The following is a 12,955-nucleotide window of genomic DNA, read 5'->3' as shown; positions in this document are numbered from 1 at the left end:
TCTGCGCTAACAACAGCCCCTCATCTGGTGCACCAGCTGGCAATGCCCTGCGTGCCAAGCCATCCTAACGCATGCAGGAAGGGCGGCACTGCTGCGGGGGACACCAAGGGGACACAGACAGGAGCTCCTCGCAGGACAGCTCCCTGCGACACCCCAGCTCTCCAGCCCAGGCTTCACAATCCACTGGCGGTGGCCATGGCCAGGACAAGGCACTTGCTCAGCGCAGCCGGGGGCACGGCAAAGGAGAGAGCACATCCAGAACCCATTCCCAAAGGAAGCTGGCAGCTCTCCTGCCATCCCTGGCCCGTGTGAAGGGTGCCGGCATTTTGCCAGCCGTTGTACCCACAGGCCTGAACCTACACCTACCTCACGACCAAGGCGGAGCTTCTGCAGGTGAGAGGCTGGCAGGGAGACACGTATGGAAACGCGTGGCCCTTCAGAGCCCTGGGAAGCACACAAGCATCTTGTCTTCTCCAGAGAGACTGCTCAATGGATTTGTGAAGGCAACAGCCTTGGTGCCATGAGGAGTCTGTTTATAAGGTGTGGGAGGTCCTGCGCTCAGGTGTCTGGGGGGATGTGGAATGGCACCTCTTGCTTGTTTTGCCTCCAAGGCCGCTCAGCAGGCTCTGCAGAGCAGGGCAGGGACCCAGCCAGCCCCTCCACCACATCCATCGGGAACACAGAGCACCCCCAGGAGCCCTGCTTAGCCAGTTCATCCAAGCACTGAACTCACAGCAGCACTTCTGACTGCTGCCCAGACCCTTCTGGGGACAGCCCAGCACAGCCCCTGCAGAGCTGGTGACCCCAGGAACGCTGCTGCTCACTCTGTGACATGCTGCAAGAATTGTCCTATGCTGCCACCAGTTCAGAGAGCTCAGGGGATGAGCAGCTCCACCCCTACCCCTCCTGGTTCACACCGGCATGCCTTTATCTCCATCCCAGACTTTATCTGCCAGGGCAATCACACAAAACCCTTTGGCAGCTGAGCCCTCTAAAATCTCCAGATGCTGAGGGAGGATGGTTTTGCTGTGCTGTGAAATCACCCACGTGATTTCAGCAATCCCATTTCCAGAGCGGATAACCCACTACACTAGTCCAAAGGAGTGGTGGGAATTCCTTACCTGGGTTTGGCTCCCGGAGGAGAGAGCTGCCTGGCCCATGCCCCGGGTGCCCAGCAGGGCCGACCGGCAGGGCTGGCACGCAGGACCTGCCGCGCTCCCCTCCTCCTCGCCTGAGCCTGGCTCTGCTCCTTCACAGCATCTTTAGGACACACTGACAAACTCCCACAGCATTGGTGCTCCGTACACACACCTTCCTGTATCCACAGCAGCTGGCTTGCTGCAAGCTCACAACAGCACACTCGGCTTTTCCAAACCTTTCCTCCCCTTTCTCCTCGCCACGAACCTGCCCTGACGGTGCCATCTGCAGCTGCCCTGAGCAGCACGAAAATGCTGCTTCAAGGCTGGCCAGAAATGGCAGCAGCTCGTGCTCTCCAGCAGATTTATCCCTTAGCTCAGTGTGCAATTTAATGGTTTCCTATTAAAAGCAGCACAGACACAAATCAGCGCAGGGTGGACTGGTTTGTTTTATACCTCCAGCCGTATTTCACCCAGGCACGCAGAGCAACTCTCCACGCACGTAACAGGTCCTTTCCCTTGATCAGAGTGCCGACGCTCAGGTTCTTCCTCGGCACACAGTTAATACCACTGGCTCATAAACCTCCTCCAGGAGCAGCAGGTAGATATGATCCAATGCGGCAATTCAGAAATGGCAGCTTGGTGGGTCGGGATTATTTCTGAGCAAGGGAAGATTCCCTGGCCAAGCTCTCACAGCCCCGCAGCCACGGCCTTCCCAGCCTCCCGCCCGTGTCAGTCCTGGAGCATCATGTTATCAGCAGCAAACACAGCAAACATGCAGTTTTGTAAGATTATTGTGATGAGATTCAAACAAGAACCAATGCTAGGGACACTGAGGGAATGAAGGGTTGCTCCTCCACAGGGAACAGAACCGAATCAAGAGCATTTCCATTACTGAAGGTAACCCGCACCTTGTTCAATTGCCCACAGCAGACTCATCTGCTCTAGGCTGCAGCTCAGATCAAATTTTGACCTGCTCAGCTGCAGCCTCGTCTGGAAGTGCAGCCCCCCCGCTTCCACCACACATCATCTGCAACAATTCACACACAGGACAAGGTCCTCAGGCCTTGCCAGCTTAGTTGGGAGAAGGAGAGAGGGTCACAAACCTGCTTTTCTTTTTTCTGTATTTTCATTGTCATCAAATCTGGGATGAATGTTATTTCTGCAAGACACAATACAAAAAAAATTCACAATAAAGAGACTGGTGAACCTGAGGTGCTCCATCCTTCCACATCACCCCTCCAAGCGGCTGAGCCAACCCCAGTGCCACTCAGAGCAACAGAGCTGCAGGACTGAAACGCTCTCGGGGACAAGCTTGGGGACACCTGCTCTGCTGAGCCATGGCAAGGAGCCCGACCACACATCTCTGCAGCTCGGTGCTAACTGAACCCCGCCGGGCAGGACCCACCTCACAGTCACAGTCCCAGCATGAAGTGGCGCAGCCAGGGCCAGTGGAGATGCACGTCACCTCTCCAGAGCCCCAAAGCCACCCCAGCACCCCTGAGAGGTGTGTCGGCTGCTGCCAGCCCCGCTGCAGCAGAGGAACGCAGTAAACAAACCAGGCTCTGCCAAGCAGCTAAGACAGCAGGGAGAGACACGGAGAGGATGCAGGAGCTTGGGGCGGACTGCGAGCCCTCCTGCCAAGGAAGAGCTGCCAGGGGACGAGGACAGGGCGAGGAGGGGGCAGAGCTGTGCTGGCAGACACCATCTCCCCAGAAGCCGCAGCAGCCCTGGAGCAGCGCCGGGGCAGGGCCAGGGGCCGGCTGTCCCGCAGCCTGTGTCCTCAGCGCAGGACGGGGAGCTGCAGGTGGGGTGATTCCCAAGCAGCAGCCCCACCAGCCTGCCCAAGTCCAGCTCTGAGCAGCACCTTAGTGCCAGAGGCAGAACTGCCTGTGCAAACAGGTCCCCACACTGTCCCCGACTAGCAGAGGGGACCAAGGAGGGATCTATGGTGACGCAGCAATCCGAGAGCTCTCTGGGGCGAAGACTGTTCCGCAAGTTCCCTGCTCCACGGCTCAGCACCCTGCCCCCCGTGGCACCTTTTGGCTGGTCTCTCCCCATGGCCACAGCTCCCTGCAGGTGCTGCCCCAGCAGCTGCACCCACACAACACCCAGCACCTCTGTGCCCTGACACCCACCCCAGCATGTGGCCGGCGGGCGAGTGGACACTCAGCTGCCCAGGCCCGATTCCTCTGGACTGGGCGTAGGTTGGACCCTGCCAGACGCAGGAGAACGCCGGGCCCAGCACTCCCCTCCTGCCGCTGCTGTGTCGGTAGGAAGGCCATGAGCAGCCCCGCCACACACGGGCCGATCAGCACCGATCCCGGGTGGATGGGGGTTGCTGCAGTTCCCCAGGATGAACACACTCACCAGCCACAGTCAAGGTGACACAGTGAGGTGACAGCCCCATGTGCTCCCCACAACAGGCCCAGCCACAGTACACTTGACGGAGCTGCTGGGGTTTGCCCAGAGCACCCTGCTCTAGGCAATAGAGTTTTTTTGGGGAGCCGACCCCAAGCAGTTGTCTGCTCCCACAGTGCGAGCAACGGGCACTAAAGAGCCCAGAGCATTTTACAAGGGATTTAGATACAAATCCCACAAACACTTGCCTCTTGCTCCCCTCCCATACCACACAAACCCCACACCACAAGCCACAGCAACACAGGAGCCTCCCACGCAGCTGCTGGATGAATTCTGTGTGTCAGTGCTGGTCCATGGCTCATGCCCACCACACCACGGAGAAGAGGCAAAGCCTTCTTACTCTGATCCCAGCTACATGGCACAGGCCAGCCCAGCGTGTCTCACATATAGGTCAAGCTTGGTGGCAGTAAGGCAAGGCACCCAGTGCCACCAGCTGACTGGGGAGGAGTTTGATGGCATCTGTGGACAGGATGACACAGAATTTCTTTCTCATGACTGCTCCTGCCAGCCCCTCCTGTACCCCCAAAACGTGCCCCAGAAGGGCTGCAGGACACAGGGCTGCTGCAGCTCACAATCCTGCCGGGCTCCAGCAGAGAGCAGCCCCATCCCAAGGGTTTGCTTGGAATCAGAAGCATTGGAGATCTGGGTTTGGTCCAGCTTTCACAGAGGCCTCTGGGTTGCAGGAGACTCCAAGGTGCTCACTCACCCTCCCCACCAGCAGCACGGGAGCACACTGGCCTTGGCTCACCAGCCCCTCCTGCACCCAGCAGGTCCTGCCAGGGCCCAGCCAGCCCTCGGCTCCCAGGGCGGGAGATGTTCTTGCCCTGCCTCTGCTTCCCAGCCTTTCACTCACGGATTTTCTTCTGGAGTAACCCAGAGAATGGATCCTGGGAAGGAGAAAGGACTTCTGGCAAGTAAAAGCAACATTAAATCCCTTGTAACAAGTCCCTCGGTACCAGGCTAGCCCGGGCTAGAAGTCTTATCCCATGGCTTACAAGGGCTTGCTTCTGTCACTCAGCTCTGGGTTTTCAGGGCTTTTTTTTTGTCAAAATGAAACAAACCTCAGACATTGTGGATCACACCCATTTAGTGGCCTAGGTCCCACACACTCCCCACCTGTGCACGGTGGTAGCACAGCAGCTGAGCAAGAGGGCTGAGGGGTGCCAGGAAGCCCAATGTGACAGTGAGCAAGTGGCCCAGCCCTGCGGCCTTTGCAGAGCCCAGGCAAGGGCTGGGGGCCCGCTGCCATCAGCCTTGGTGGCTCAGCCCCACAGCCCCGGCATCCGCTGCTGCACCTCCTGGCACTGCGCAGGCACCATCCTGCCTGGCACTGCGCCGGCACCCAGCCCTCGGGCGAAGGTGGGTTCAGAGCAGGCACTGGGCAGGATGGTGCCTGCAGGCAGGGAAGGGCAGCCAGTGCCACCAGCAAGTTGCGCAGGGAAGGAGCTTCAGACCTTGCTTCATGAACAGCAAGAAGGAAGGCAGGCAGAGGCAGGCTGTGCATGGACAGGAGCCGACAGCAGGTTTGTGCCGCAGGCCCGGTGCTCCGTGGAGCGGCTGCACAGAGCTGGGATGTTCCTGGGCTCCCCAGAGGAAGGAGAGCCGGGTGCTGCTGCCCCAGAGCCCTCTCCTGCAGCCTGCTGTTCTCCTTCCCGGGCACCCCTCACCAGGCTGCGGTGGGCTAGGCTGCAAGTTCCTAAAATCTGTTTTTCCCAGGGAGCACACAAGGACTCACCTGCACACACATGGCTCGTGAACAACTCTGCCCAGGTTCAAGTTAGTACTGGGGAAGGGCTGCCGCAGTTCCCGGAGCACGTGGGCGGCAGAGACCCTGGCTCCAGCGCTGTGCAAGAGGCACAGCAGCGCAGCTACCGGGCTGGCCAAGCCACGGCTGGCAGCGCCGGCACACAGCAACCGAGAAGGAGCTGCTGGCCAGCCCACTGGCACGCTCCGAATGAGCACTGGGGCAACAGGGGACAAGGGCACAGGTTCAAGAGAGGACACAGGAGAGCAGAGCACGAGGCTTCTCTGTGACCGAAGCAGAGCGGTCACTTCTCAGCACACACCTCTGCTTCTACTCAGGTTCACACCCACGGGTGAAGGGTGGGAGGCCAGAGCTGGGCTGGGGAGGTGTCCCACACAGCGCCCGCCCCGCTGCCCGCAGCAGGCAGCAAACCGGCTGTGTCCCCTCTCCTCTAGGCAGCAAGGGCTGCCCGCAGCTGCAAACGGAGCCACTCCAGCCCCTGGCAGGGAAAGGGTGCAGGACACCTCAGCACAGGCCACAGCCCAGGACAGGCTGTGCCCTGACAGCGCTCAGCATCAGCCACAGCCCAGGACAGACAGGAACAGAGCGGGCAGACACTCACCCAGCTCCCCACCAAAGCGCCAAGAGTAAACATGTACAGGTTCTCCTTCTGTCTGTCCTCACATACAGCAGCCTGAACATGCCAAGCTCTACGCAGGCATCACCGGCTCTGTTCACGTCCCACCACTGGAGCCCAGGTGCCAGCCCAGCGGTGCCAGGGCCAGGCCAGCCCCAAGGCAGGGCCGTCCCTCGCTCAGCCACGGCCCGAACCACCAGCAGACAGGTCTCCTCTACGCCCCGTCCTCTGTTGCAGCTGGCAACAGCCACACAACAGTATCACCCCACCATACACCCATGTATTTCCATAGCACTGAGGCCAGTGTGTGCATCTGTTGTGATAAAACAAGGCTGGGATACCAGTTAGACCCAGAGGACGTGGTTTAACAGAGTCACCTACTCTGACCATGTGCCAAGTCACTGAGTGCAAGGAGAGGCCCAGCACAGCCCGTGCGGGTGTCAGGAGCTGGTCTCCCCGCACACAGAGGACACAGCACCCGAGTCCCCAGTGGCCCCTGCAGCTCCTGGGGTGAGGTGCCATCCTGGGGTGTACAAGGCAGCACGAGACTCTGTGCTGGCCAGGGAGCAGAGCCCCTGCGGCCAGTTGTGAATCCAGGGAACCCGGGGCATTTAATACATCCCATTGTTGAAAATCCTGGTGGAGCAAGGATGTCCTGCCATCCCCTCTTAGGGGACAAGCTGGAGAGGAGGAAAGAAACACATTCATGGCTGCATGTGCTGTGGTCTGTCTGCTGCATCCAGAGCATCTCTCCTGGCCTCAGAGCCAGGAACTTGTCCAGCATCCTGAAGGGAAACACCACCTGCCAGGGAGCACCACCACACTGCCATGTGGATATATACATTGAGAACTCCATTTAACTAGCCATTTCCATGCTAATTAAGTATTTGCAGATTAAAGAGAAACTCTAATCTCAAATGAGACAGCCCAATTTTCTAAATGAGCTTATGGTTTTCATATGGAGATCAACATGTTCTCACTAGCACATCATGCAAGCGCTCCAGGCTGCTAGATTCAGCTTCATTGCCACTGTCACAAGTGGGGAGTTTTTATTCTCCATGCTCAAGTTTTTATGCCTTTTTAACCCAAGATAATTGATGCACATCCCACACCAGCACTGCCAGCCGGCAACACTCCCAGCACCAGGCGCTCATGCCTAACAGCGAGTCACAGAATGTTAGGGATTGGAAGGGACCTCAAAAGATCATCTCATCTAGTCCAATCCCCCAAGTCCTCCCCGCTGAGGCTGTGGCGCTGTGTCCCCCACACCGTGCACAGCCGAGCACAGGGACCCGCACCCCGCGTGGCCAGGCTGGCCGTGCGCTCGCGAGCTGTCTTGTTGCATTTGAGGAGAGGAGCGAAGCAGTCTGAAAGCTGTGTTTTGTCCCTCCACATGAGCAGAGCAGCTCACTGTGGCACAGCCTCTACCAAGCATCTGCTGCTAGCAATGACGTTTTCAGTTACGCAATTTGGGGCACATCAGGTTACTACCCTCCTCCCTTGGATTTATTTTTATTGTTCTGAAAGCACAAGACATCCCAACGACAGACCGAGCCCACATCATGCCAGAATTTCCTGTGGCTCCTGCCTTGGCTCCTCCAGGAGCTGCAGCATCTCTGCACAAGTCAAAAACATCATCAGAAATTCCACATCTGAGCCAACACCAGCCCAAGCCCAAGCCGTGACCGTGCGCTCTTCCCCTCTACCAGCCTTCCCACACGCATGGCCAAGCTCTCCGCTGCAGCTGGAGGACAGATTTTCCCAGTTCAGAGGCTGAGGGTCATTGACATGTGGCTCATGTGCCACCAGAACCCTGCAGACATGCACCGCACTCCCGCCACACAGCCCTGGACACTGGTCCTGCAGCACAAACACATACAAGCACCCTGTGAGAGCAACCACAGCTAATTGGGGGGGGGCAATCATCTACCCATCAGCACACATCCCCAGGGAGTGGTTCACCCCTGTTTTCCCTCAGAAATGGGAGATGATCTCAAGATGATCTTCAAGTGGAGGGGTGCTGAAAATGAGCTGAGAGCAAAGAGAAAGAGAAGCTGCAGTAACCTGTAAAGTGACAGATCTTCTCTAGGGCTAGAGGAGAACTTTTAACACGTGTTCCAGAAACACCTTTCGGGGAGGAGGTCAACGTGTGAAGGAAAACCAATAAAGCAGTCACAGGGATATACCCAAAGGCACGTGTGAGCTTGGCCTGGATCAGCCCCAGCACTCGCAGGGCTGGAGCCGTGGCCACCCTGAGCCTCCCAGCACCCATGTGGCACGTTAACTCATTCATGTTAGCAGAGACGAAGGAAAACAACATTTTGAGAGCGCAGCCCTCAGGAGAGGCTGTGTGCTCGGGCTGCATTCAGCACTGCCACAGACAGCCCTGAGCAGCCCAGGACACAGCCGGCACAGCCGGGCCGCCGCTCTGGATGGTTTTCAAGATTGTACCTGATGGAAAGACAGACTGTGGATTCCTACACACTGTTCCACGTCAGAAGGACAGGAGGGTCCTGGAACAAAAGTCAAAGAGCCTTTCCAAACCTTCCACCATACAACATGTCTCCACACCAAAGCATCCGGTTTCTTGCTTGCTCAACACCATCTGCTGAAAATACAGCTCCGAGCAAATAAAACGTACACTTGTGTACTCACCCTCAAGTGCAATCTGTGACTGATGCACGAGCCGGGCAACGTAAGCAGAACACTGAGGACTCCATTTGTACATGCAGCTGCTGCAGCACCATCAGACCAGGAACACGCACCCCTGCACCCGGCCTGCAGAGAGACCCTGAGAAGCATGAGAAGCACCTGGATGAAGCAGAGCCAGGAGGTGTTCTGAGCAGCAGGTACACCCCTCTGTACGTGGTGGGAGCAGGTACCAAGTGTACAGCACCCAAAGAGTAGCTGGATCCACCCCTGAGCCCAGCAGAAAAGGTACGAATGCAAAGACCAAGCGCAGGATCCTGGTGCGCAGGACTCGGGGCCAGCAGGACCAGCTCGCTCCAGACAGCCATCCCCACCAGCTCCCCAGGGCTCACGCTGCCCAGCCGCCTGCAGCACCTCCCTGTTCCTCTCTGGGCACCCCACAGGTTCCTCCCAGCACCCCATGGTTGAGAGCACTTCTGCAAACACAGTGGCGAGCTGAGGCTGTTCAGAGCACCCTCAGCAGAGCCCCCCACGTGCCAGGCAAGGATTTTACAGCTACACAGGCAACACATCCTTCCCGGCTCATACAAAGCTCTGAAGCGGAGCAGTAGGTACTCAGACAGGACCAAACCACCTTGGAGAGGTAAGTTCACATGGGCCGCAGTTCTCCCCGCACCTTCCTCCATTGTTTTAAACCACCATGTTCCCTTAAAATTCACTGCTCAGTTGACGGCCCAGCCTGGCTGCGCGTTCCCTCTCCCCAGGCAAGTTCCAACAGCCAAGCTACAGCACCGTTCAGCAGCAAAGCTGCTGTCAGGGCCATCCATATGTCACACAGCATGTCCCTGCTCCCGTGTGCTTCGGAGAGCCTCCTCTCGCAGCTCTCCCCAGAGCTCCTGCCAGGGCCAGTGCTGGAAAAGGACGCTTGGCTTTCTGCACCTGTCTTGCTTGTCTCTTCCTATTATTTACTATATTTATATCCTGTACAGGGGACTAAAAAGAGCATACAGGCAGCCTCACACTGTAAAACCAGAAGGAATGCCGTGCACGGCTGGAGCCCGCTCCCTGCCGCTGCTCCACATGCCTGGGGCTGTGCTTTGAGGAAGGCCGGCCTGAAGTCAGAGAGGACTGAAGCTGAAAATAACGCGCCACTCGCCCTTTCTGCACTCAACCCCCAGGAAAATCCAAGACACAGCTCAGCCTGGAGTCATCAGCAATTTCACCGCACAGCCGATGCTCCCAAGAGCTGGCGTGACTGGGAACCACTGGGGCTGGGGAAGGCTCGGAGAGGCCTGTGCCAGACAGATGGCAAGGCGCAGCTCCTCCCCAGCCCAGGGGACGCCGAGACCCTGTCCTGTGTGCCACCACATCTCGCTTCAGAGCGCGCTGCCCACGGAAGGTCCCCTGCAGCCAGCCCCACCAAGAATAGCCCTTTTTTTCTCCAACTGTGCTGAGCCATCCCCCGGCGAGACAGCATCCCAGCATTTCACTGAGCCTCTGGAAGCGCCTCCCCGGCCACGCTGCTGCCCAGGGCAGGGGCCAGCCCAGGAGCACATGTCACAGCCCCTCCGCGAGTCTGACCCACCTGCAGTTACTGCAAGGTCAGGCTGACCTGCTCAGCTCCACATCTGTCCAAAGAGCTGAACACATCCTACATATCACTGTGACCATCCAGTCTGAGAAGTCCTCGGGCCAACAGCAGGGCTGGGTGCCCCGAGCGTGCCCCCGCATCCCCACGGGCATCCACCCGCAGCGTCCGGGCACGGCCATCGCGGTGCATTGCGAGGCCCTTACAGAAACGCTGCGACATGCGGGGTCTGCACGGCTGTAAGAAATGTTGCAAGTCACAGCTGAAAGCAGGAAATCCAGAAGACAAACTGCCACAGGACACCAAAGAATTCCTAGTATGTGGTTTGCAAAAATAGCCACAATGTTAGCAACCAGTAAGCAGTGTTACAAGCAGCAGCTCTTCAGAGTCCTCGTTTACCCACCAATTAGGTCTCTCATAACCTCAGACATATCCCATCACAGTCTCAAATCATGACCCAAAGGAGTCCACAATTTAATGGGATTAACCAGGTTTTGAAACGTTAAAGACAACAAAGTTTCAGACATAGTTCTGTAACATTAATTTCATTTACATAGCGCATAGCCAGTGGTCTTGTAACCACAGCAAGCAGCATTGTTCTGCTGCTTCTGTCCGTCTGGAAGATGGTTGCTGCAACACCCACCTCCCTCCGAAGAGTGGCCAGGAGGACAAACCAGCGACCAGGAGGGCAAACCAGCGGCCAGGAGGACAAACAATGCAGCGGCCAGGGGTGCACAAAGCTCCCAGACAGCCACAAACTGTGCGTCAGCCCCCACTGACCTTGCTTCCAAAACTGATGGTGTTTAATACTACCGCAGAAGAATACATCATTTCTAATACTCCTCTCATCACCCTGTGTGACAGCGAGCTCTGTGTGAAGTTCGCTCATACATCCAGCTCACTTTGGGGACCGCGGGTCTTCACGCAGCAGGGACAAGGCTGCGCTGGTGGGGACGTGCAGCAGGAGAGCCCCGCGGCACCAGCACCCCCGGCTGCTCACGGGACCCACGGGGGCAGCTCACAGCCCTGGCTCCTGCCTGGTCCCTCCAGAACCCACTCCCGGTCCTGGGGGTGCTCAGCCCCCAACCCAGGACCTGGCCCAGGGCAGCTGTTAGCTCTGAGAATAGCTCAGATCAGCTGCAGAGGATCAAATAATTGCCCCAGGGATGGGAAGCACCAACTATTTCCAGCTTCCTGGGAGCGCTGCTGGGCTGGGCGAGCAGGCAGGGGTGCGGCGGAGTGCTGGCCACCCACCCCGCCAGGACAGCTGGCAACTTGTTACGCTCTTTCAAGGTCTTGTATTACCCAAAAAAAGGAAAGGGTTTCCGAGAGGGTTTAACCCTCAGGCTCGCTTTCTTGAAACAATTTTCCAGACTCGGAGGCTGCAGTTTCACATCAGGAAAACATAAAATATGCAAATTTTCCAGCAGAGGCACAATCCTGACACCTCCACCTGCCCTCCCAGAGCAGCAGAGAGCGGCACCGGGGAGAAAGGGGCAGGCAGAGGGGCAGGCAGTGGGGCAGGCAGCAGAGGGGCAGGCAGGCAGAGGGGCAGTGTGATGGGCAGGCAGTGTGATGGGCAGGCAGCAGGGCAGGCAGAGGGGCAGGCAGGCAGAGGGGCAGTGTGAAGGGCAGGCAGTGTGAAGGGCAGGCAGCAGGGCAGGCAGAGGGGCAGGCAGGCAGAGGGGCAGTGTGATGGGCAGGCAGTGTGATGGGCAGGCAGCAGGGCAGGCAGAGGGGCAGGCAGGCAGAGGGGCAGTGTGAAGGGCAGGCAGTGTGAAGGGCAGGCAGCAGGGCAGGCAGAGGGGCAGGCAGGCAGAGGGGCAGTGTGAAGGGCAGGCAGTGTGATGGGCAGGCAGCAGGGCAGGCAGAGGGGCAGGCAGGCAGAGGGGCAGTGTGAAGGGCGGGCAGTGTGATGGGCAGGCAGCAGGGCAGGCAGAGGGGCAGGCAGGCAGAGGGGCAGTGTGATGGGCGGGCAGCACTGCTCACCACACGCCGAGGGGCCAGCCGGGGTCAGAGCCTGTACCCCCATCACAGGCACTCAGCAACCTGCTGGTGGCTCCTTTTCCGTGAAATCTTTGCAGGTCACCTTTAGAAGCCAAACGAGAGCCCTGGAACTTCTTTAAAGGCTGCAAACTGAGCTGTGCCCATAAAGCTGCTCTCTGCGGCAGGGAGCGATGCCAGCACTGCTGCTGCCACCCCGTAGGCCAGCACCTCTCCCCGCTCCAGGATCCCGCGGTCCGGGATGCTCACGGGCCTGGGCTGCATCTCAACCACACCTCCTCACGTCTCAAGAGGATATTTAAAGGACAGCAGTGGAAGCACTCAAAAGCACAAGCACTATTAATTGAACTCCTGTAGGCGGCTGTTCCATGGGAAAAGCCTTGCCCACCGATGCTGCATGGCAGCAGCAATATCAGCAGCCAAACCAAAGCCAGATCCAACGCCGCGCAGGAGCAGCCTGTGTGTGCCGGCAGCCGCATCCCCAACCAGCCTGGCAGGAGAGGAAGGGGAAAGGGAAGCAAGCAAATGTTGCACAATCCCTGTCCAACCGCTCGACTTTGAGATAGCAGTTTTCTGACTTTAAAAAAAAAAAATTTCAGAAATCTGCACATAAAATCTTAAGGAACCCCATTACCAGCAAGCCTGGGGAAGGGGAGCTCCGGGTACACAGGCCAGGCAGGGGAGTGGGGCTGCACAAGCACTGCCAAAGCAAAGTGAGAGCTGCCAAAACACCTGGTCCAGGCGAAGGCTCATCTGACAGCCCTTGTCTGGGGTTC

The 12,955-nt window shown here is 58.1% G+C and overlaps 1 protein-coding gene across 1 annotated transcript in view; it reads right to left on the bottom strand.

The window, feature by feature from the left end:
* CHD6 (chromodomain helicase DNA binding protein 6) overlaps positions 1 to 12,955 on the bottom strand; it is a gene marked incomplete at both ends in the record, with an annotated part of 83,891 nt that overhangs the window by 51,196 nt on the left and 19,740 nt on the right. Inside the window, 1 exon segment of the mRNA XM_080354745.1 lies at positions 2,243 to 2,298. Within this exon segment, the coding sequence (XP_080210871.1) occupies positions 2,243 to 2,298 (56 nt within the window).

This window comes from Nesoenas mayeri, assembly GCF_963082525.1.
Source record: "Nesoenas mayeri genome assembly, chromosome: 16".
In the NCBI taxonomy this organism is placed as follows: Eukaryota; Metazoa; Chordata; class Aves; order Columbiformes; family Columbidae; genus Nesoenas; species Nesoenas mayeri.
The sequence above is the reverse complement of the archived record's forward strand: the minus strand, read 5'-3'. Positions and strand labels throughout refer to the sequence as shown.